This window comes from Diplotaxodon limnothrissa, linkage group LG6, assembly GCF_057381915.1.
Source record: "Diplotaxodon limnothrissa isolate DT_005_m linkage group LG6, D_limnothrissa_male_GT1.1, whole genome shotgun sequence".
In the NCBI taxonomy this organism is placed as follows: Eukaryota; Metazoa; Chordata; class Actinopteri; order Cichliformes; family Cichlidae; genus Diplotaxodon; species Diplotaxodon limnothrissa.
In genome coordinates this window covers 3,404,356-3,430,377 of record NC_140601.1, presented here as the reverse complement: position 1 = coordinate 3,430,377, position 26,022 = coordinate 3,404,356, and the positions used below count along the sequence as shown (strand labels likewise).

The 26,022-nt window shown below is 41.2% G+C and overlaps 1 protein-coding gene across 1 annotated transcript in view; it reads left to right on the top strand.

The window, feature by feature from the left end:
* The window catches only part of vegfc (vascular endothelial growth factor c), a 105,339-nt gene that overhangs the window by 58,561 nt on the left and 20,756 nt on the right, over nucleotides 1-26,022 (top strand). The window contains exons 4-5 of the mRNA XM_085356705.1: nucleotides 85-224; nucleotides 20,661-20,803. Coding sequence (XP_085212831.1) covers nucleotides 85-224; nucleotides 20,661-20,803 — 283 coding nt within the window. The remainder of the gene's footprint in view (nucleotides 1-84; nucleotides 225-20,660; nucleotides 20,804-26,022) is intronic.

Sequence of the window (26,022 nt, the reverse complement as noted above, 5' to 3'; positions counted from 1 at the left end):
TGATAGGATGTGCATTGCTATTTTTACAGTGCATATCAATATACATTCTTTTAATTCACGTTGCTTCTTTACAACTCTTTGCAGCTGTTTGAGATCAGAGTGCCAATCACCCAAGGGACGAAACCAGTGACCATCAGTGTAGCCAACCACACCCAGTGCAGCTGTCTGTCCAAACTGGATATCTACAAGCAAGTTCACAGCATCATCAGAAGAGCATTGCCTGAGTAAGTCTCTGTCAATGTACATACACAGATTAGCTGTATGTGCTAATTATCACAAGATCTGACTTAATAACCCGGCGCACGCGCATATGTGTGTGTGTGTGTTTGTGTGTGAAAAGGAATAAAACAGCCTTTGCTTTTCCAGTGGTGGTTTCATTCTATTATGACGATGGTTGGTTCCTGGACTGTGTGTATCTACAGCAGGTGTTGCAATTCAACACATTGCAAATTTTTCAATTCAATTCAATTCAACTTTATTTATATAGCGCCAAATCACAACAAAAGGCGCCTCAAGGAGCTTCATAGGTACAGAGAAAAACTCAACAATCATATGACCCCTTATGAGCAAGCACTTTGGCGACAGTGGGAAGGAAAAACTCCTATATAACAGGAAGAAACCTCCGGCAGAACCAGGCTCAGGGAGGGGCGGGGCCATCTGCTGCGACCGGTTGGGGTGAGAGAAGGAAAACAGGATGAAAGACATGCTGTGGAAGAGAAACAGAGGTTAATAACAGATATGATTCAATGCAGAGAGGTCTATTAACACATACTGAGTGAGAAAGGTGACGGGAAAGGAAAAACTCAATGCATCATGGGAATCTCCGGCAGCCTACGTCTATTGCAGCATAACTAAGGGAGGATTCAGGGTCACCTGGTCCAGCCCTAACTATATAGAATAGAATTAGAATAGAATTCAACTTTATTGTCATTGCACATGCACAGGTACAGGGCAACGAAATGCAGTTTGCATCCATCCAGAAGTGCTTTAGTGATATAGATATATTACAATATATATTAGCAATAGTATAGATATGTAAGTATATTACAGAATGGGTCTATTATGGTATGTTATAGTGTACACGGTATGAAGTATGTTGTGAATATTCTATAACTATAGGTATGTACAGGCTGTAGTGAGTACAAGCTATGAACAGGATATAAATATGAAAAACTATACAGAATATGAAATAAATAACTTTACAGAAATCTGAGATATACAGTTATACAGAAATGGGAACTATGCAAGTTGTAAACAGTTGTAGGGTTAAAAATTATCGTATGTACAGAATGATTATTTACAGAGCTATACAGTAGTGCAGTTAAGATAAGTGAGATATGTGGATAATTTCTACAGAGGCTATATAAAGTGCTATATGCTTTAGCAAAAAGGAAAGTTTTAAGCCTAATCTTGAAAGTAGAGATAGTGTCTGTCTCCTGAATCCAAACTGGAAGCTGGTTCCACAGAAGAGGGGCCTGAAAACTGAAGGCTCTGCCTCCCATTCTACTTTTAAATACTCTAGGAACAACAAGTAGGCCTGCAGAGCGAGAGCGAAGTGCTCTAATAGGGTGATATGGTACTACAAGGTCATTAAGATAAGATGGGGCCTGATTATTTAAGACCTTTAACCTTTTCTAGGTTAACTATGGCATTTGTATGTTCCTGTGCTTATACCTGCATGATACATGCTGGGATTTATGACCAGCTGACCCTTGGAATTCTCTTAGCAAGTTCTTCTTGCCAGTTTGTGTCCTCTGAAAACACTGCTGTTATAGAATGGAATAAAATGGCAAATAATTTAACACAAATCCGCATATTTACAGTGACAAATGTTTTTTACTTTGTTCAGCCAAGTGTGATCTACTTAGGTGCAGACAAAGTGGCTTACGCTGTGGAGCATTACCTGAAACAGAGGTGTACTTTTCATATTGGAAACGATTGACGGTGAGAACTAAGATTTCTTCCATCAATCCATCCATCTATTTTCTGCTGCTTATCCAGGGCTGGGTCGTGGGGGCAGCAGCCTAAGCAAGGACCTCCCTCTCCCCAGACACCTCCAGGCATTCCCAGGCCAGCTGAGAAAGGTAATCTCTTCAGCGTGTCGTGGGTCTGTCCCATGGCCTCCTTTGGTGGGGCATGCCCGAAGCACCTCATCCAGGAGGGATTCTAGTCAGATCCCTGAACCACCTTGACTGGCACCTTTCCATGTGTAGGAGTTGTGAATTTGCTCTAAACCACTCTTGGATGGCTGAATTCCTCACCTTCTTTAAGGGAGAGCCACCCTTCGGAGATAGCTTATTTACCACCGCTTGTATCCAGGATCTCATTTATTGTGTTCACCAGATCTCAGTACTCAGATCTTGTGATAATAAGCTAGGCTAGGGTAGGGTTTTGCTTTTTTACACTCATCTCTTCCCTTAATTACAATAACCTGATGCAATGTCCTCATCACTGCAGCCGTAGCCCCAATCCACCTGTCAATCTCCTCTTCCTTTCTCCCCTTAATCAGTGCGAGCTGGAGGCCACCAGCTGATGAACCCAGCAGAACCACATTATCTGCAAAATTAAAGACAATATTCTGAAGCCACTTGACCATCTACCTGGATATGCCTAGAAATTCTCTATGAACAGAACTGGTGTCAAAGCGCAGCCCTCACTCGGTCCAACACCCACCAGAAATGAGTTATTGCTGACAATGTGGACCAAGCTCCTGCAACAATTACAGAGCTCAAATGGCTAATAGCAACAGGCCAGACACCCCATGCTTCCCATGCTCCTCCCACAGGATACTCCATGGGACCAAATTGAGTGCCTTCTCCAAATCAACAAAACACATGTAGAGTGGTTGGGCAAATTCACACACAGTCTTATATATCCTTGAGAGGATAAAGAACTAATCAAATGTTCAGCAACCAGAGAACAAAAATCGCATTGTTCCCCCTTTATTTGAGGTTCGAAAGATGGATTAACATTCCTCTACAGTACCCTGCCATAGACCGTCCCAGGGAGGCTGAAGAGTATAATTTCCCTGTAGTTAACCCTCCGATACCCCATCCTAAAGATGGTGACCACCACAGCAGTCTGATAATCCAGAGGAACCACTCCAGAGTGCCACATGATGGAGTAGAGTTGCGTCAACCAAGACAACCCTGCAACATTCTGGGCCTTCAGAAACTGTATTGACAGAAACCTCATTCACCCCAGAAACCCAAACACCAATGAGTTGTTTAACTGCCTCAATGATTTTGCCCTAGTGATGGGCAAGTCTTCCCCCTCATCCCCATACTCCCTTCCACCGCCCGACTGTCTTGTCAGTTGAAGTCAGCAACATCCCACCTACACTATACACCATGTGAGTAGAACACTTCTTTCCCATCCTGAGTCTCCTGATGGTTTGCCCAAAATTGTTTTGAGGCAGGCTGAAAGTCTTTTTCCTTGTCTCACCAAACTCCTCCCTCACCTGGGGTTTGGTTAAACTATTACTTTAGCTGCATTCCGCTTGGCCTGCTGGTCCACATCTCATTTAGGAATTACCACCACGACAGGCACCAACCACCTTGTAGCCCCAACTCCTTCGCAGCAGCCTCAAACAGAGGTGCAGAACATAGTTCATTTGGACTCAATGTCCCCAGCCTCCCTCAAAATCATTTTAAAGTTCTCCTAGAGAACATTATATCAGAATTTTTTATTTAATGTTCATTACATGTTGTTATTTGTTTACATATTATATTATATAATAAATTGGCTAAATGCACACATATAAGCCAAAATTATGACCACTAAAAGGTGGGGTAAGTTACTTGTGCAGTCTGCATATGTCCTGTCACATGCAAACTATCATTGTTCACTGAACAAACTGCTCTCCCTCATGGACAATTCATCTCAACCACTCCATTCAACACTACTGAGCCATCAGAAATCCTTCCCACTTGTGATTTAACCCTGCTACTAAAAAGAACACCTCAGGAAATCATTCCCACCATTCTCTGTAAAGCTGTAACATAATTCTTCTTTCTGTGACAGGCATGCCACAGAAACGTATGCCCGACAGAACACACCTGTTAGGCAAATGTTTTCACACATACTTTTTCATACATGTAATAATAATAATAATAATGTATACTTTATTAATCCCCATGGGGAAATTACTTGTTTTTCTCTGCATTTGACCCATTCACTCAGTGAAGCAGTGGGCAGCCACTAAGCAGGAACCCAGGGTGCAGTATGTAGGGACGGTACCTTGCTCAGGGGTCCCTCAGGGTAGCCGTTCAGTGGATTCGAACCCCCGACTTTCCAATCATGGGGCGACCACTCTACCTACTGAGGTATCCCTGCCCCCATGTATTTCTGCATTATACCCTTTTGCAGTTGTTTCTTCTTTATGGTATACATATTATGTGTTAATGCAATTTGCACTGCTCGGTTGCACTCCTACCTTTTACTCATCACTCAGGAAAAAATTGTCATAGTATAAGGCCTATAGCACTTGGAATGTGGCGTTTATTTATTGTACACTGTACCATTTTTATTCTTTATCATGCTACGGTAACAGAAAAATGTATCTATGATTGTCATGTGTATGTTTTTTAAAAGACAGTCACTTCTAGTCATAGAAGTGACTAGATGACAGAAACCAGCATGACAATTTACCTGCTAGGAAGCCTTTGGACAAAAGTTTGCCCCACTGACTACCTCCTGCCTCAAAATATGAACTCTAGCCTCTTGAATTCCATATCCTGCAACCACATTTCCTGTGCTAAAACAATACTTACAAATTTGTTTATTTAGAAGGAATAAATAGTAATTGTGTTAATGCCAGAATCTAAGACAATGAACCACCACAACAGAGGCTCTAATGTGCTACATGTAATGTGCAAAAATCTCAATGTATTTGCACCCATTCAAACAGCCCAAACAGTGGAGATTGGTGGACTGTTTCTTTTACAACCCCATAAAAACAAGATCACTCTCATAATCAGGAGAATCAGAATCAGAATACTTTATTAATCCTGAAGGAAATTAGGGGTATATTTTCAGACAAAACCTAAGCCATTGTTTATCTCTATCTAAAGACCAAAAGATAGTGTAGGATCAGTTTTTGGTACATTCCATGGTCATTTCACCTGTGTCTTTCTTCATCCGTTTGAATCTGTATTTTTACTTTGTCACATGACAAAGCCGAAAGAGAGATTGGCTCAAGACAGCCAACCGGAAAGCTTGGCTTATAAAAAATATTGCTAAGCTCCATGATCCACCATTGCTGTAAAAACAATGGTCCATTGGCGTAAAAAAATTTGATGAACTTTCAGCAGCTCTGGCTTAGAAATAAAGAAATGCCATTTCCTTAAATCCATTTGATTCCAAATTACAATGCAGAAATGAGAGAAAATCACCCAATTGCATTAACATAGCCTTACGAGGCTTTTTAAAATATGAGCTGGTAAATGACTATCTTGACTGTTTCTTTGTCTTGCCTGATTCTTGTTATAATGTGCTTATTTTTGTTGAAAAAAAAATAAGAAAAGACACTCAGTAAAGCCGCTACTCCTCAATGTCAAACAGGAGCCAGTAGAGGTGGTTTAGGCATTTGAGACCTCCTGGAGACCTCCTGAGTAGTGATGATAAATTCGATTCTTTTTACTGAAACAAGTTTGAATAAGTCACTCACCAAAATGAATCGTGTTTTTTGAGTCACTTGAGTCACTGAGTCAGTTGCCCAGAGAGTGCAAAAAATTTACATTTTCACTCAAACTTAATTTGGTTCTCTTTTCATGTATATCCTACTGCTAAGATGATTGAAAAAGAAAAACAACTATTTTTATAGAGCAAAAAAGAGCAAAAAAATTTAGATTTCTACAGGGAAAATGTATTTTATTTATTTTTATTTTTATTTTATTAGTATTTTCCTCAAATGTGTCAAATATATATTTTCTCATCTAAATGTCCACTGAGCTGTGAGCCAGGGGGTGGTAATGCACCTTAACAACCAAGAAGAAGAAGCTGTGAGCAAAGGAGGGGGGTGGGGGGGAGTGAGTGAGAGATTTGCTTATGCTACGATTCAGCACAGGAAAGGAGGGGGTGGGTGAGTGAGTGAGTGAGTGATTCGTTCATTCTACGATTCAGCACAGGAAAGGGGGGGGGGGGGGTGAGTGACTGAGTGACTGAGTGATTCTTTCATGCTACGATTCAGCACAGCAAGGGAAGGGGGTGAGTGAGTGAGGGATTCGCTTATGCTACGATTCAGCACAGGAAAGGAGGGGGTGAGTAACTCAAATGTGCTGTTAGCAGAGCGATGCTACTGTGAACTGAGGAGCTAATTCAAATTCAAATTCAAATTTTATTTGTCACACACACACAACCATACACAGTATGACATGGGGGTGAAATGCTTGTAGCTGTACAATGCCCGACCATTAAATGACAGAAGAAAAGTTCTACAATATTTACAATTTACTACAAAAATTTACAAATTAACTTAGGAATTTACAGTAAAGAATGTGCAAATAGCAGAAGAGATTATAAAGATAAGGATTATAAATTATAGGAATTATAGGATTATAGGAAATGTGTGGTGGTGCGTGTGGTGACGTGTGTGAGAGTCCAGTCTTATAGTGACGTGTTTGGGAGAGTCCAGTCCTACACCTGGTTCAGGCCCCGAATAGCCTGGGGGAAGAAGCTCCTCTTCATTCTCTCTGTTTTGGCCTTAAGGGAGCGGAAGCGCTTCCCAGACCTCAACAGTGAGAAGAGTCCATTGTTGGGATGGGAGAGGTCCATCATAATCTTCCTAGCTTTGGACTTGCACCGCTTGGTGTAGATGGACAGCAGGTCAGGGAGCTCTGATTGAATGATGCGTTCTGCCGAGCGCACCACCCTTTGCAGATCTCGTCTATCCTGCTATTGTCTTGATGTGAACTTTCTACTCAGGGTTTTTTCTTCCAGTTCAGAGCAGAAATGTTTCTGTTAAGAAACTGGCTGTTGTTTTTTTCCGCACAATTTTAATTACAAGCTAGATATATTTCTACTATTGAAATTAGTTTGCTAACAGCAACAGGGATGAGTCAGTGAATGAGTCATTTGGGCTTGTGAATCATGATTCACGAGTCAGTAAAGTGATTCTCGAGTATTGAATGATATGATTCGCATATCACTACTCCTGAGCACCTAGTAGGTGAAGTGTTTCAGATATGCTCTGGAGGAGGAGGAGACCCAGGAAAGAGGGATTAAATCTCTTGGCTGGCTTGGGAGTGCCTCAGTATCCCTCCAGAACAACTGCAGGCGTGGCAAAGGTCTAGGTACCTCTATCCCAACCCAAGCCTGGATTGGGTGGATGGATAGATGAATGGATGGCACAGTTTTTCTAATATTTGCTCTAATGGTCTGAAAACTTGTTCTTCTTTCACTTTAACTTTAATGTTTCTTTTTCTTTCTTTTTTCCTTCAATTTTTTGAATTAGAATGATTATTGTTCACTTATATTTATGAGGTCATAGGAACAGAACTGGCTTGCGTACACATTTTGTGATGGCCAACAGTTTTCCTGGGACTTGTGAGAATGAAATCGAAATAGGAAATGGAAGAAGCCCTCTTCAGGTGTGTGTCTGCTTGAAATACACTAATACACTACAAATTGGAGAGTAATGACTTGCTCAGATATGGAAGGCGAAGTTATATGTCTCCTATACCTCAAGACTAGATTTAAATTCGGGAAAGTAAGACAGTTAAGATTATGTTTGTAGGTAAAAAGTAGTAAGTGTATAATATGATGATCTGCCCAAAGATCTACTAACAAAATATAAATCACGTATATTTAGACTTCAAACCCATTAACCAACTTTTTACATTTAGTCCATAAATATTTGAACAGTAGATGGTGAATTTGTTTTCATGTCTGGAGGTTGTTGTAACTCTTCTGTACAAATATGGAGACACATATATGTGCACAAACGCAGACAGTGAAGTTAAACAGGTTATAGCTGCAAAAACTCATGCATCAACATGAAGCACACAGATATGTTTCACATTAGGTGAAGTCCCCTCTGCTCACGCCAGAAAGCTATCTCTCTCTTTCTATCACTCTCTTAAACTTTTCCTTTCCCTTTCCACTTCATCCTCTAATACTTTGTATGTGTGCTTGTGCATCCAAACCACTGCAGCTCTAATTGAAACCATGTTGGGTCTTTTTTCACTGCCAGACGCTTTCACGACTTCAAACAATTTCCCTGTCTGCAAACACACTGTTGTCCATCTCTGTGTCTAAGTCAATGGTTCCCCTAAATATGGCATTTCAGATCAACAATTTTTACATTCAGGTGGTTTATAATTGATCATGTGTGTTTCTATGTACAATGTTTTCAAGGGTAATATATTTTTTTGTTGGCATTTTCTAAAAATCCAAACTAGGTATCTGATTTCCAGAGTAATTCACAGTTCAGTTTATTTTCAGTTACATAAATATTAAAAGATTAATAACAATATTTAGTTACTTATAACATAATGGCTTACAAGTGTTCTACATTATATGTAGGAGTAGCATCATTATAAATTGATACCTTCCCTTACAGCCAGAAAAGGGTTTTGCCACCAGTCTTAACGCCTCTGCATCTGTTTGCCATTTAGTCTCTTATTATACAATAATTTACAACCCCAATCCCAAAGAAATTGGGATGCTGTGTTAAAATGTAAATAAAAACAGAATGCATAGAGTTCTGAATGTCACGAACAAATGTTTTATTCACAATAGAACACAGAAAACATATCCAACAGTCAAACTGAGAAGAAGTACAATTTATTTTAATTATTATTTTGAATTTGATGAAATACTGTGATACAGGGTAATGTTTATTACTGTGGTATTGCAAACAAATGCAGAACCCAGGCAAAAAAATTAGGCACATGAATCAGTTAAAGACTTTATTCAATCATGATATGTTTACAAACAATGATACAAATGTTTACAGAGATGAACAAACAAACAAAAACTCATGAATGAGCCTTTACTTAGGCAAGAGTCAGAGATTGACTTAACACAAGGATTACATTAACTAGAACGAGAGAAAATGGAAACTGGCAGTGAGAAGCTGGGCAAGATCTGGGAAGGGAGGAGAGGGAGGTGAGTTTAGCAACATTTTCCACAGGCTTCCTGTGAGAGCAGGAAGGCTGTGTGGAGTGGCTCCTAACTAAACATACAGTTTAGTTGGGATGCCAGGCAACAGGAGATAAATGGCATCCAGCAGAGGTTGGTGAATGCACATGGAAATAGTTTCTGAGGCAGGCAGGGTTAACACTGGAGACAAAAAAAGGTATGGTATCACACGGGAACAAGTAGCAAGGAAAGAGCAAACAAACTGGCCTGTTTACCACACAAGGTGAGCTGATAATCTGGTGGAGTCTGGATTGGCAGGGGAATAATGTGAGATCAGTCCTAGCAAGACTGGAGACAGAGCAATACTGGAAGAGCATATGGGACAAGGATGCAATCCATAACAACAGTGTTCAGTGGCTAGTGGTTCTGAGAGCTGACTACAGCAACCTCCCTGAACAGGATTCAGTAACCATCACAGTGGCAGACTGTGCCAAATGGAACAGCTGCTAGTAGATGAGACACACCTGGAATAGCTAACTGAAGGCCAGACAGTCCTAATACCCAAGGATCCCATCCCACTAGCAGCCAATAACCTGCCTCAGTACCACATGATCAGGCATCATAGCAGCTAAGATGAACAGGGACATGGCTCAATACATGAGCAGGCCACAGAAAGGAACTGGCAGGAACACCAGAAGGGGCCACCAGCTCCCGGTAGACAGAGCAGTCGCCTAAGACTGCAAGACCAGGCTCACCAACCTGTGCATCACCTGCATTGACTAGAAGAAGGCCTATGGCTCAATGCCCCACCCATGGATCCTGGAATGCCTAGAACTACACAAGATCAACAGGACGTTAAGAACCTTACTCAAGAACTCAATAGGGATATGGCGAACAACACTCAAGGCCAACTTCAAGCCAACTGCACAAGTCACCATCAAGTGCTGGATTTACCAAGGAGGTGTTCTGTCCGTACTGCTGTTCTGCATAGGGATGAACCCCCTTAAGTGAGATCATTGACAAGACTGGCTACAGATACCGACTATGGAATTGAGCATGCGTCAGCCACCTCCTGTACATGGATGACCTCAAACTTTATGCCAGTCGTGGATGAGACATTGATTCACTGATTCAAACCACTAGGATCTATAGCAATGACATTGGAATGTCATTCAGACTGTTGAAGTGTAGTCGACTGGTAACAAAGAGAGGGAAAGTAGAACTTAGGGGATTGTACGACTTCGGGGACAGCTACAAGTACCTGGGAATCCCACAGGAAAATGAGAACCATGGCAAGGCTGATAGGAAAGCTGCAACCACCAAATACTTGCAAAGAGTAAGGCAAGTCCTGAAGAGTCAGCTGAACGGGAAGAACGAGATCTGGGCAATCAACACCTACGCCCTCCCAGTGATCAGATGGGATAATAAGATGAAGGTGCAGATTGTGTAAAGATGCCTCTGAGACAATCCAGCAGATAACAGTAAGGTGCAAGCAACCAGGGCATACATGGAATGCCATAATCAAGTGGCCGCCATAGTATACAGGAACATTTATGTCAAGTATGGCCTGGAAGTCCCAAGGCCAAGGTGGGACATGCCCCCCAGAGTGGTGTAGAATGACTGAGCTAAGATCCTGTGGGACTTCCAGATACACATGGGCAAAGTGGTGATGGCTAACCTAGTGTTGGATAAGCAGAAGAAGATAGCCACAGTAATAGATGTAGCTATACCAAGTGAAAGCAACATGAGAAAAAAGGAAAGTAAGAAGCTCGAGAAGTACCAAGGGCTGAAAGAAGAGCTTTATAAAATGTTATCTCAGATTGTATTTTGACAAGTCTTTGAGCTTGATGGTTTGGGTTATGCTCTGACATCCACTGTCAACTATGGGACCTTTTAAAGACAGGTGTGTGCCTTTCCAAATCATGTGTAATTAACTGAATTTAGCACAGGTAGACTGAAATCAAGTTGTAGATGATCTGCGGAAACATAATGCTCAATTTTGAGAGTCATGGCAAAGACTGTTACCTATTTAAATCAAATCAAATCACTTTTATTGTCACATCACATGTGCAGGTACATTGGTACAGTACATGTGAGTGAAATTCTTGTGTGCGAGCTTCACAAGCAACAGAGTTGTGCAAAATACAATAACGTAAACAAGCAAAATACAAGAATGGCTACATCTGAAACTAATAAATATATGTACAATATATAATAGTATATGCATTTCTGGATGTGTATACTAAATATGTTTCTACGTGTGTGTGTGTGTGTGTGTGTGTGTGTGTACACATATTTTACTAATTAAATAGAGTAAACAATAAAATAAAATAAAATAAAATGGGGATCTAAGATGACGCCGAGTATGGCAGCCTCGTCACGAGCTCCCCCAAGCAACAGCTTTTTTCTGTGTTTAATTTTACTTTTCCTTCATTTTTTCGCGAGTAGCACATGTCTCCTTGTGTACGACCGACAAACCTTACTGGACATAAAAGACGGTCTTTCTTATAACTTTCCGGAGTTCAAGGTTTGCAACACGGACGCTCCATTTTCAGACCCCCCATTCATCTCACCTGAGACGCCTTTGTTCTCTGTCCCTGGAGGCCGCAAACGCCGACGCAGAGGGAGAAGATCTGGCGTTCTGGTTTGACTGAGACGGCGCACTAACAGACCACCGTTACCCAGTTTATTACTGGCTAATGTGCAGTCTCTGGAGAACAAGCTGTGCGAGCTTCGGGCACGGATCTCATTCCAGTGAGAGATGCGGGACTGCTGCGTGATCTGCCTCACAGAAACCTGGCTATCGGACAAGGTACCGGACTCCGCAATACAACTACCGGGGTTCTCTGTGCACCGCGCGGACAGGTCACAGGATCTTACTGGGAAAAGCAGAGGCGGTGGTGTATGTTTCATGATCAAGAACAGCTGGTGTGATTATGCGAACGTGCACCCGGTCAAATCCTTCTGCTCACCGGACCTGGAGTACCTGATGATTAAGTGCCGGCCATTCTGGCTACCGAGGGAATTTACAGCAGTGATTATTACGGCTGTTTACATTCCCCCACAAGCCGACACTGACCGAGCACTCAGGGAACTGTACAGCGCGATCAGCAGTGAGGAAACCGCACACCCAGAGGCGGCGTTTATCACAGCCGGAGACTTTAATAAGGGAAACCTGAAGAAAGTCTCACCAAAACTCCACCAACACATCCATTTCAACACTCGTGGAGACCGGCTACTTGACCACTGCTACACCTCTTTCCGGGATGCGTACAAAGCCCTCCCCCGCGCCCCATTCGGCCAATCAGATCACCGCTCCATCCTGCTCCTGCCCGCCTATAGGCAGAAGCTGAAACGGGAAGCTCCAACCCGTAGGGCGGTGCACCGTTGGACGGACCAATCGGAGTCTGCGCTGCGGGACTGTTTTGATCACGCGGACTGGGAAATGTTTCACGTGGCTGCTAGGGACATTGATGAGTACACAGACTGAGTCTGCGGATTTATCAGGAAATGTGTGGAAGATGTCGTCCCATCCAGAACAGTTAAATCCTTCCCAAATCAAAAACCCTGGATTAACGGAGATGTTCGCGCGGCACAGAGCACCGCCTTTGCCTCCGCGAACACATCGGACTACAAACACGCACATTACCAACTCCGGAAGACGATCAAAGCAGCCAAACGTGAGTACAGGGACAGGGTGGAGCAACAGTTTGACAACCCTCGGAGGATGTGGCAGGGACTAAACACGATCGCAGACTTTAGAGGGGAAACCAGCACACCGCAGACCACGGCCTCTCTGTGTGAGGATCTAAACGTATTCTACGCTAGATTCGACACAGCGAACACCATGAGACCGGACAGTGTGCGCACCGCGGATGACGTCAGTGCGCACACTGTGTCTGAGGAGGATGTGCGGAAGTGCTTCAGGAAGGTGAACGCGCGCAAAGCTACTGGTCCGGACGGGATTCCCGGCCGCGTCCTCAAGTCATGCGCGGCTCAGCTGGCTGGAGTGTTCACGCACATCTTCAACCTTTCCCTCTCTCTGCCTGTAGTCCCAGCCTGCTTCAAAATAGCCACCGTCCTCCCTGTACCCAAATCCTCCACCATCTCCTCATTGAACGACTGGCGACCTGTAGCCCTGACCCCCATCGTAAGCAAATGCTTCGAGAAGCTGGTCAGGGACTTCATCTGCTCTGCACTACCCGACTCACTGGACCCTCTACAGTTTGCATACCGCCACAACAGGTCCACTGATGATGCCATAGCCCTGACACTACATACTGCCCTGTCACACCTGGAGAAGAGAGACACGTATGTGAGAATGCTGTTCGTAGATTACAGCTCAGCATTCAATACCATCGTTCCCTCGAAGCTGGACAGGAAACTGCAGGATCTAGGACTGAGCAGCTCCCTCTGCAGCTGGATCCTTAACTTCCTGTCTGACAGACGCCAAGTGGTCAGACTGGGCAGCATCACCTCATCCCCCGTTACACTGAACACTGGTGCTCCACAGGGGTGTGTACTGAGCCCTCTCCTATACTCACTCTACACCTACGACTGCACAGCCACTAACAACTCCAACATCATTGTGAAGTTTGCGGACGACACTACAGTGGTGGGTCTTATCACCAATGGTGATGAGACGGCCTACAGGGAGGAGGTCAGCGCCCTGACCCACTGGTGTCAAGACAACCATCTCACCCTCAACGTCGCAAAGACAAAGGAGTTGATAGTGGACTTCCGGAGGTGCAGAGAAGTACACACCCCCATCACCATCAACGGCGCTGCTGTGGAGAGAGTGAGCAGCTTCCGGTTCCTTGGTGTACATCTGGCTGAGGATCTTACGTGGTCAGTACACATAAACAAAACAGTGAAGAAGGCGCAGTAGCGCCTCTTCTTTCTCAGGAGACTGAAAAGATTCGGCATGAGCCCCGCATCCTCAGGACCTTCTATCACTGTGCCATTGAGAGCATCCTCACTGGATGCATCACCACCTGGTATGGCAACAGCACCACCTACAACTGCAAAGCTCTCCAGCGAGTAGTGCGGTGCTCTGAACGGATAATTGGAGGTGAGCTTCCCTCCCTCCAAGACATCTACAGGAAGCGCTGCCTGAGGAAAGCGGGGAGGATCATCAAGGACTCCAGTCACCCCAGCCATAAACTGTTCAGACTACTTCCCTCGGGAAGCAGGTTCTGCAGCATCCGGTCCCGAACCAGCAGACTGAGAGACAGCTTCTTCCACCAGGCCATCAGACTGCTGAACACGTCATAGACACCTCACCTTCACTACTGGAACTTCAACATTATGCACTACATACTGTACAGTAATGCCACTGTTTTGCACATGTCCCAACTCAACTATCCCTAATATTTATGATATATTTTGTTTTTATTTGTAATAACTTTGAAAGAAATTCAAGCAAGCTTTTTCCACATTGTCATTATGGAGTATTCTGTGTAGAATATTGAAATAAAAAATAGAAAAATTGGCATTTCCTGTGAAAATGCTGTGTAGATGCTGTAAAGCTGAAGCTGTTTGCTAAAACTAGCTGAAAAAGCTGAAAAGTTGCAAAAAGTGTAAAAACTTTGCAGAAGCATAAGAACTTTGCAAAAAATGTAATTACTTAGCAGAACTGCAATAACTTAAAAGAAACATGATTCTTGGCAGATATTCAATAAAAGAGCAGAAGTTATATTGTAAATATTGTAACTTAGCAGGAACATTTAGCAGAAAGTAATAACTCACTTGGAAATACTGGAAAAGCAAAATGACCAGCTGAAAAAAGCTGAACATGGTTAAGTTCCCTCAAAACTAATTGTTGTTCACCTGTGACAAATGAGCAGAAATTAAAAAAAAAAACAAAAACAAGAAAGAACAGCCAACAAATACACACAATTACAAATATGGACACATATGGAAAAGCAAGTGCACAGAGACACACACACACACACACACACACACACACAGGATCTCTGCCAGTCACCCAGTCTGAATATATTCAATTTGAATCCTACAATGAGATTTTGCCAAGAAAGGGTCTCTCTCTCTCTCTCTCTCTCTCTCTCTCTCTCTCTCTCTCTCTCACTCACTCACACACACACACACACACACACACACACACACACACACACACACACACACACACACACACATTAACTTTGTGTTACACTATCTCATACCGTACATTACCAAATCTCCATTTGCACTATTTGCCTATTTGCACTACTCTGCCTGGTTTGCACTCAATGTCATTTACCCTTATATTGTATATTGTATAGCTTTCTTGTTATATGTAAAATTGTATTATATTATTTAATTTTTTTTACTTTAAAATATTTTACTTGCATTTTTAATCACTCTTATATTTAAATGTTCATTTTCTATTTTATCTAGGGATTGAGAGTAACGAAGTTTCTATTCTCTGTATGTCCTGTACATGTGGCAGAATTGACAATAAAGTTGACTTTGACTTTGACACACACACACAAACACAGTGCTTCTGTGAAGTTATTACAAGTTCAAAACCTTTTTCAAATACTGACATCAGCTTTTTTCAGCTTTATATTTTCAACTGTATCTATGACAGCTTGGATCTGCCCAATTTGAATCCACCAATCAGAGATGCTGCTTCTGTCTGCTTTGTCAGGCTGTGTAGTTGTTCCTGTCAATACAGCTGCACCCCTTCCTAACATAGACAGCGAGATGGGCTTTCTGCAAAATATTTCTGACATGGAGCATTAACATAACATCTTAGTTCTTTTGCCCTTCTCCCCCGTCCCTCTTCTCAGCTGTTTCTCTTTCCCTCTTTCTTTCTCCCCTTCTTTCCCCCAGTCAAGTCTGTCCCGTATTCAGTAAGTGAAAATAAAATAAACAATAAAAGGTGAATCAAATGGACAATTACAGTAAGGCTGGGATGGTCAATTTGGTAAAGTAAATCTGTTGGGCATCTTTCTTTGCCTTTAGACAATAATTCTGATGGCAAAAGAGCCAAACGGGACAGGCAAGAAAAAAACCAAAAAAAAACCCCCCAAAAAAACCCCCAAACATAACATCTTAGCAAAAATATTGTGACTTAAGAAAGACATGATATTTTAACAGAAAAACTATAATTTGGCAGAAATACTATGATTTGGCAGAAATACTATATTTATTAGAAATACTATATTTAGCAGAAATACTATGATTTAGAAAAAACACTATGATTTACCATAAATACTAAAAAATACCCGAAATACTATGTGATAGCAGAAATACTATGAGTTAGCAGAATATTAATAACTTAAATAGAAATATTGGAAAACAAATATTACCAGCTTAACAAGGTGGATTTTCCTCAAAACTACTTATTGTTTAACTAAAACAAATTTTCACAAACTTTAGAAAAACAGCCAGCAGATACGCAAAATTAGAGCTATGGGCACATATGGAAATACATGTACAGAGAGACACACACACATACAGGATCTATGCCAGTCAACCAGTCTGAATATATTTAATTTGAATCCACTAATGAGATGCGGCCTAAAAACGGTCTCTCTCTCTCTCACTCTCATACTCACACACACACACGCAAACACAGAGAGATAGAGAGGATGTGAATAGGGGTTGTTAATAGTGTTTCTTCTAATGTCGTGTCCAAATTCATGGGCTGCATCCTCCTGAGGCCGCATTTGTAAACCAACGTCACAGCGACGCGCCAAAGGCTGTCCAAATTCGTAGACTCCTCCGAATGCAGCCGACAAATGCGTCTTCCTTTTCCCCGAATTTGAAGGATGGTCGGGTGTGTCCTTTGTGGCCCACCATATCCCAGAATTCATAGCGCGGCCGAGCCAAACTCCAGTTTCCAACAATGGTGGTCACTACTAAGTTTTAAAATTACTCATACTACTATTTCTGGGTCACAAAATAAACTTTTAACATATTTTCAGGGTAGAAAGTAGCTGTGTAAACATCAAATATCTGCTCGGTTTATCAAGATATTGCATATTAGCAAAAGTGCTTCGACGTTTTCGGAGATGTCTGCTACCCACCAGCTCGATAGCTAGCCGGGAGCCCGAGAGTCACTGAAGCCGCCGAGAACGGCACAACTCCCAGCACATCATTTTCAGATCACTGCAGACTTTCGCTACTCGGGTTAAACGTAATATATAAGTCACTTAGACAACCTAAAAATGTTATTGTTGGGCTTTTTTCAGTGTTTTGTTTGTTTGTGAGTAAATCGGTTTGGCTGCGATTAAAGTTATTAGATTAGATTAGATAAAATAAAACTTTAGGTGGGTTCCTCCTTGGTTTTTACACAGCTGACTAAACGTCAAACAGAAAACTGATTAAACAGAAGTATGAGACGGTCGAGAATTTACGCCAGTGTCCTGTTATATTTTAGATAGCAAGGAGCAGACGACCGAGTTTATTAAACTCCGCCGAGACAGCGGTGACGCTAATCAGAAGGCTAGACCGTCCAATTTCGCCAGCCATTTACTTCCGGCCTACCCGACCTTCTGAGGACCCGGCCCACATAGACCGCGAAGGCCGGGTCCTCAGGAGGATGCAGCCCATGAATTTGGACACAACCTACGTTTCCAGGTCAGTCAAACAGCCTGGAGCTGCTCAATTTGAATCCACTGATCAGAGAGGCTGCCTGTTACCCCCCTAAACAGCTGCACCTGGTGCAGCCCTTTACACACACACAGGCACAGAGAGAGTTCATGGCCAAATGATAAAAGGTTAATGAAAAATTCTTGAATTGTGAGTGTCTTCAGGAGTGTCTGAAGATATATTGGCACAAGACAAGCTTCATGTCTTAACTTTGCTTCGTTAAGGAGATATGACGATTTGAAAATGCGTCTCATTAGAGAATTCCAGCGCTGATTTTGAACAAGCTCTCCATTGACCGTCTATGGCGAGTATTCAGACTTTGTGTTGCTCTGAGGAGATTTGCAAAAACCTGTAACTCCCACAACAATGATAGTGACATTTTCTGAAAGCCAGCAAAAATACCTACGTTTTGATGTATAATTTGTGGGGTTTGAGTAGAAATTGAGCGAGTAGCAAGAAGTTGTTCGGACATGAAGAGAAAATTCAAAAAGCTCAAGTGTCCACTCTAAGTTAATTGCATAGCAACCATAACGACGCATGTATTTTCTGAAAAATCACAAAGCTGCAACTGAAAACTTGAAGAGGCATTAAATTAAAACGGTAACAGATATGAAAAAGCTGAATCGTACATGGATAGCCCAATAATTTGAGAACGTTTTAAAGTTTGAATGGCGTTTCTACGTGAAAGTATGAGGATGTAGTTAAGTTTCAAAATCAAGCAAGTTTTAGCAGAATTTTGGAAGTTAAAAAGTTAAAAAAGTATAATAGTAATAAGTACCAAAAGTCATAGCAAGCATTAGCAGAAAGAGCAGAACAGTTGAGAGTTTGAACGGTGAAAAACGGCTGAAAACTGAGGGAGTAGTTAAGCGGCAAAGAAAGCAGCAACTTGAACAATAAAGGATAAAGAATAAAGAGAAACAGGAACTCAATAGTGTGGATGCCTTAAAGCATCCACACAACAACGACGACAACAACAACAACAACAACAACAACAACAACAACAACAACAACAACAACAACAACAACAACAACAACAACAACAATAATAATAATAATAATAATAATAATAATAATAATAATACATTTTATTTAAAAATAGCACCTTTCAAAGCACCCAAGGACACTGTACAACAAATAAAAACACAAAAACTGGAAATATACACAATAATAAGAATAACAGATAAAAGTTAAGAGCATACAGAGGTTTAAACATAAGCAATTTAAAACAGATGAGTTTTGAGGGTGGACTTAAAAAGAGGGAATGAACTAATATTTCTGAGGTCAGGGGGTAAGGAATTCCAAAGTCGAGGGGCAGAGCAACTAAAAGCCCTGCTCCCCATTGTAATCAGATGAGCGGAAGGAACAGATAGAGAAAGAGAAGATGAAGATGTGAGGCCGGTGCCTCACATCTTCATCTTCTCTTCTTTAGTACAGATGAACTTCACAGATGTGAAGTTCATCTGTACTAAATCAGAGAGGTATGGTGGAGAGAGAGAATGAATAGCCTTAAATGTATAAAGGATTATTTTAAAATGGATGCGAAACTTAGAGAGGTAAATCTGGGTGTCATCGGCATAGCAGTGGAACTGAATGTTATACTTATGAAAAATGTGTCCGAGTGGAAGAAGGTAAAGGATGAAAAGGAGGGGCCCGAGGACAGATCCCTGGGGCACCCTAGTAAATAGAGGAGAAGGCTGAGAAGTGAAGGATTTTAATTGAATGAACTGAGTGCGGTCAGACAAGTATGATTTAAAGCAGGCTAATGAAGTATGACAGAGACCAATAGAAGCTAATCTGCTAAGAAGAATGGGATGAGAGATGGTGTCAAAGGCTGCACTCAGATCAAGGAGAATAAGGATGGAGAGGAGACCAGAATCAGCTGCCATAAGAAGATCATTTGTTATTTTTATAAGAGCAGTTTCGGTGCTATGCAGAGGACGGAAACCAGACTGGAACTGTTTGTAAAGGTTATTATCAGTTAGGTGTAGATGGACTTGTGAAGCAACTATTTTTTCAAGAATTTTGAGAGGAATGGTAGATTGGAGATAGGACAAAAATTGTTAAAGTTGTTGGGATCTAGACCTGTTTTTTTCAGGATTGGGGTAATGGCAGCAACTTTGAAAGAAGCAGGAACAGTTCCAGTGGTGAGTGAAGAGTGAATAATAGCAGATATGAGGGGAAGGAGAGAGGGTAAACAGGCTTTGACAAGGACAGTGGGGATAGGATCAAACTGGCAGGTAGAAGGCTTTGATTTGTGGATGAGATCAGCATATCAATTAAAGACAGAAGTTGAAAAACAGAGAGGAAGTGAGAAGGGGGTGGAATTACGACAGAGGAGCTACATTGAGCATTAGGGACCAAGTCAAGGTGTATTTCATCATTTACAAACTGTATTTCATATTTACTTGGGTTATCTCAATCTAATAGTAAGATGTTTTTGGTGATCTTACACATTTATTAGAGTGATAAATATACAAATACTTTTCCCCAGCACTGAAAAAGCATAAACCATCTATTAGGAGGAATGTATTTGTTATAATAATTAAATCCATGACGTTTCCATCATAATCTGTCTCTTCTCTGTCCATATATACACATAATGCGTGTCCAAATTATTATTTTCCTCTTGACCAATTACCCAGACTTGGGAGAACAAATAAACAAAGGCACTCTCATTAAAAATGTTTTAGGACTGCTCATCACTGATGATCATATAAAATACATAAGGTTGAATTAAGTCATTTAATATATTCAAGAAAATTAAATTCAGGATTTTCTTGCATATTGCTAGCACAAAGGTGCAGAAAGACCTTGCACAATGGTTTGTGTGATGGGCTTTTCTTTTGATGCTGCATTTTGCTGCATTCTGAGTGAACCAGTGAGCACATCTATATTGCCTAACACAGAAAAAAGGAAACAAAATGTCAGAACATGTGGATTAACTAAGTACTATCAATCTTTTTTGTCTCCGTCTATTGAAGGTGTCCATTAGCCAACAGGACGTGTCCTCTTGGTCAAACCTGGAGCAACAGGCAATGTAGGTGCATCAGTATCACTGCCAGTATGCATGTCAATCCTCTTCCTCCACTAGTGTTCCCTACAAAGCCCTCCCAGCAGCACACTGGTGAGTGTATCTTTTTTTTTCATTTTTTAAGAAAATACTGCAAAGTTACAGTTGGTTATTTTACCCAAGCAATTTTGAAAAAAAAAAAAAAGAGAGAGTAAGAAAAACAACAATTATAGCTGGTGACAGGCATGCAGTAGGCATAAGATTATCATCTGCTTCCACAAAGTTAAATCTGCAGTACTAAGCAGTGTTAATGGTACTGTGGGGTTCTTAATTTTGCATGTAGTTGCACTACTTAAAATCAAACCTCATCACCGAATTCATGTGAAATTAAAGTACTCTAATTAAATCAGCTACTGTTCAACAGTCCAGCCTAGAAGTAATAAATGCATAAACTAGTTTTTCATTATGGCTCTGAAGAAAATGTTTCTAATTTTAGAGATATGCATATTTGTTGTGTACATTGAAGGACATATGCTGGTCAAAAAAGACCGTAATGCCATCCAGAGTAAAAATCTAGTTAGATACCATGTTTTTAAAATGTTTAGTACCAAGTACAATAACCTAATTTTTATCTGAATTTAGAATTTATGTGTTAGGTTTTGTATTGTTGATTGTCATTTATGCTTAGAAATATTTAACCATATATGCTTAGAGGTGTATAATCAATTGTGTAGTGATAGTCTGCAAACTTTGTGTGTGTTAGAAAGCACTCTGGGAGCACGAGAGAGGTCGTACCTTGTCTTATTGTTTTATGGTAGGATTAACGTAGCTACGTCTGTTCTAGTCTAAGTGCTTTAACTGCTGGACTTCCTCACCGTGTTATCTAGGGTGAGACTACCCTCTTTTGATGTGTAATTATATTGCCTTCAACGTTCCAGCGAATAGGTTCAAGCTACAAACCTATCATTATGTCTTTAACATGTACCTACAGTAAAACTAATTGTTGTGAGTCATCTGGCATCATGGATAGATAAAGCCTTGTTAGCCTTGATGTAGCCTTTTTCAAAAGGCTACAAGAGCTACATGCCCACAGTGGCTTAAGGGTATTTTCAAAAGTACAGCATGAACTGTTTAGGAATTACAGTTATTTACACATTGTTCCCATTTTAAAGGTTTTTAATAATAATAATGGATTTATATAGCGCTTTTCAAGGCACCCAAAGCACTTTACAATGCCACTATTCATTCACTCTCGCATTCATACACTGGTGGAGGCAGCTACAGTTGTAGCCACAGCTGCCCTGGGACAGACTGACAGAGGCGAGGCTGCCATATTGCGCCATCGGCCCCTCTGGCCAACACCAGTAGAGTAAAGTGTCTTGCCCAAGGACACAACGACCAGGACAGAAAGCCCAGGGATCGAACCGGCGACCTTCCGGTTACAGATACGCTTCCCAACCCCCTGAGCCACGATTCTTGGATGAAAATCTTTTTCATTCATTGTTTGACTGAAGTCTACAACCCTGTGCTATCATAAATGCGTATCTCCCCCGTTGAGATACTCTGCCAGGACTTTAAGATGAGATAGAAAATAATTCATTTATCAAATATTTGGGAAATTCTTTCGTCACGATAACAAAAGTGTTATATGATATATAACATATATATATGATATATGTACGATATATATATGATGAAGATATGATAAATATATTGTAAAAAACTATTGAACATGATCTAAAAGAATCTGTCCTTGAGGAAACAGAGCCAGAACCTTTGGAAACATCTCCAAAGGTTTCCAGTTTGCAGCCAACAATAAAGTCTTCCTGATCAGTTTGTTTACTTTGTGGTATCACCAGCTCTGGTGTTGCTCCCACAGGACACCTCAGCCAAGTCGTCTGTGTAGCCTAGTGTAATTTCTGTGTCTCTCTGCCCAACATCCTCTGTGCCATTTCTGCTCTTCATCCCGTGTTTGTATGATTTTAGGTTTGTTCTTTAGCTGTTCCCAGTTTAGGTTATGTTTTAGTTTTGCCCTTGCTTTTGTTGTGTTCACCTTCTGCAATAAAGCTTACTCGCATCACAGCCAGTGCCAGCAGTTTGGGTCCTTCCTTCACTACACCACACGACTGCTGCCACAGCCGTGACAATAGTTGTTTCTGTGTGGCATGTACTTAAGTTACGGAGTGAATTTGTATCTGAACGGCAGTCTTGGAACTTTTTCTGAAAGCCAGGTCTCAGTGAAAATTAGAGCTCTCTTATTTCTCATTGTGTTGTAATCCTGGCTCTCAGCTTGTCCAGTTTATTTTGCGGAGACCTAGAAAAGGGTTTGGACCCCACTGGGTAGTACTTGACACTATGGCAGACTGCAAAGGCCTGGCAGTGTCTCAATGGAGGAGATACTGCATTTGTGATGGCACAGGGTTGTAGACTTCAGCCAAACAATAAGTGAAATAGATTTTCATCCAAGCATCAATAACAATCCTTACATTGAACAATATGTTGTGCAGTGACTGTTGAACCTTTAAAAATGGGAACAATATGTAAATACAGCTGTAATATCTAAACAGTTCATGCAGTACTTTTGAAAATACCTATTGAAAGCATGTATTTTAATCACATAATAATTGGACACAGGGTACGGAGCAAAATTACAAAAGTGGTGTCACTGACAAAACACTACATGTACAACAACACAAGCAAATTCAACTGAGACCAAAAAATTCAACAAAGTCAATAAACTGAAAAAAGGACAAATTAGCAGTTTCTATGAGACCAGTTGCAAAGTTCTAGAATCGAAAAGACAAGTTTCATTTTCATCTGCAGCCAGGTTCATGGCAGAAAGCTAGGCTTTATAGTGCAGGTAAACTACAACACCAAAATTCCTATACAACCTCTTTCATGTCATGTAAGTTATTGTGAGTTGACTGTATTGTAGCCTTGTTTAGAAATCTAATGACTATAATGAAGCCTTTGGGCTGTGAAATATTATTGTTGGTATTTAAGGTTAGAGTAGAGAGATTCAATTAGATTAGATAAAACTATTAGAGGAAATTCAGAGTAACCTTACATGATAACACTATTCACTCATAATAATGAGGATGTCTTTTTTTATGTATGTGTGCAGAGTGGTTTGCCCTGGTGCAGGTGTGCGCAGCGGTCAGTTGAAGAATCCGCAAGTTTCTCTGTGAATTTCCCATTACGTCGTTGCGCACTTTGTTCTTGTTTAGGGGTTTTTTTCGCTGTAAAAAGAAGTTTTCTTCCCACGCACAGCAGACGCTAATATTTTTTGTCACTTTTTATGGAATCAAACTCAAAGTAAGGTCAGTACTTCCGCGCTTTAAACGCTGCACGCTCATACTCTCTCCCACAATCGATATGTGATCCATTGTTGATCTGCACACAGCTGTTGTCACCAACGTCGCACTCGCTTACGTCACTGTCATGAGACATTCTCGCAAAAAAATCACGGTTTTAGTAACGCAGTAACGCAGCGTTCCTACGGGAAAGTAACGGTAATCTAATTACCGTTTTTGCAATAGTAATCCCTTACTTTACGCGTTACTTGAAAAAAGTAATCAGATTACAGTAACGCATTACTGCCCATCTCTGGTGCTAAATCACAACAACAGTCATCTCAAGGTGCTTTATACTGTATAGTAAAGTGCTCTAATAGGATGGTATGGTACAAGGTTAAGGGCCTGATTGTTTTAAGACCTTGTATGTGAGGAGCAGAATGTTAAATTTGTTAAATAATTAACTTCAGTCTGTGAGGAGGACTCACCATTTACATGAACAAATTGGAGTCTATTAGGATAGATGTGATTCAAACCACTGCAGCTCAGTACCTTTAATTCCTAGTGTATGCTCTAATCTTTGTAATAAAATATTATGGTCAGCAGTATAGAACACTGCACTGAGGTCAGGTGAAGCACAGAGATGAGTTCATAGAGGCCATAAACAGATCATTTGTAACTTTCACTAACGCTGTCTCTGTACTGTGATGAGTACTGAAACCTTACTGAAACTGCAAATTAACCACTTTTCTGCAGATAATGAGTTAGCTGTTTTAGAGTCTATATGTTGACCTATAATTAGCTTAGATGGTTTTTAAGCAATGGTTTAATTACTGCAGCTTTTTTTCTTGTGGAGTAACAAACTCATTTTCCAGGTTAAATGAAGATTTTCTAAATTAGTGAGACACCCTTTCCTCTCTAGCTTATAGTTCATCTGCTTTAAGGGGCATGTTTGAGAGTTATACTAGAGAGTCAAGTACTTTTGATTTTTTTAAGAGGTGTCACAGTATTCAGAGTCATACGCAATGACATGTAATACTATTAACAAAATAATCGACCTCGATGGGAGCACAGTTCAGGTAGTTGCTCTTCACTGTGTTGTCCCATGTGATGTAAAAGCTTCTGTCCCATTTCTGATTTGATAGTTTTTGTCTTCTTTCTTCTCTTTTTTTTTTTTTTTTTGCATATATATCACATTTAAGTCATCATTAAACACAATTTATTATTTGATGCATGCTCAATCATCCAGGTAAGTAAATCTCCAAAAGTTGATTCTGTTCATCTGAACGTAGCGTTTTCAGTGGGAGAAACGTTTCGTCACTCATCCAAGTGACTTCTTCAGTCTCAGCTGACTGCAGGTTTCATCCAACCTTGTAAACAGTGCATTTGCATTATGACTGAAACTAGCACCACTGAAGGAACAATGGGCTGGGAAGTCAGTTCCTTCATCATTATGCAAATTCTCATGACCATTGATCAAAGACCACTGATCAATGGCCATGAGTACCATTCACAGAGAGTTGGAGAATGGCTGCAATCACAGCATTGTAAGATGGCGAAAGATGTAGTGATGTGTTGGTCGCGAACGGAATGGCTCTTAGAGCGGGACCTTTGACGTGAACGACGCAAGCCAGCTCCTCATCGCGAGCCGTGGGTTGTTGTTTTTTTTTCTTTCTTTCTCTCACCCTCCCTCTCGCACTTTTTTTCCGCTTCACTCTGCATGCGAGCCTTGTGCTTTGCGCTGGGAAGAGGGAGGAGGGGCGGTAGTTAAACTCGCAGTAGCACAGGAACAGAGCGGGAGGGAGAGAGAGAAAGAGAGCCAGGGACAACAACGTCACATTAGAAAGGTATAATAATCCACGTACTCATATGCGTGGGTTACATAGAGAGCAAACAGAAGCATTCTAGCTTTTTAAATGGAAACCTACAACACATACATTAAACCTAACAACTACCACACCCAGACTCATCCATTGGATAACCAGACAAGGAAGCGTGATCCATCACTACACTGCTCTAGAGTACGGTGTCGCCATGCTT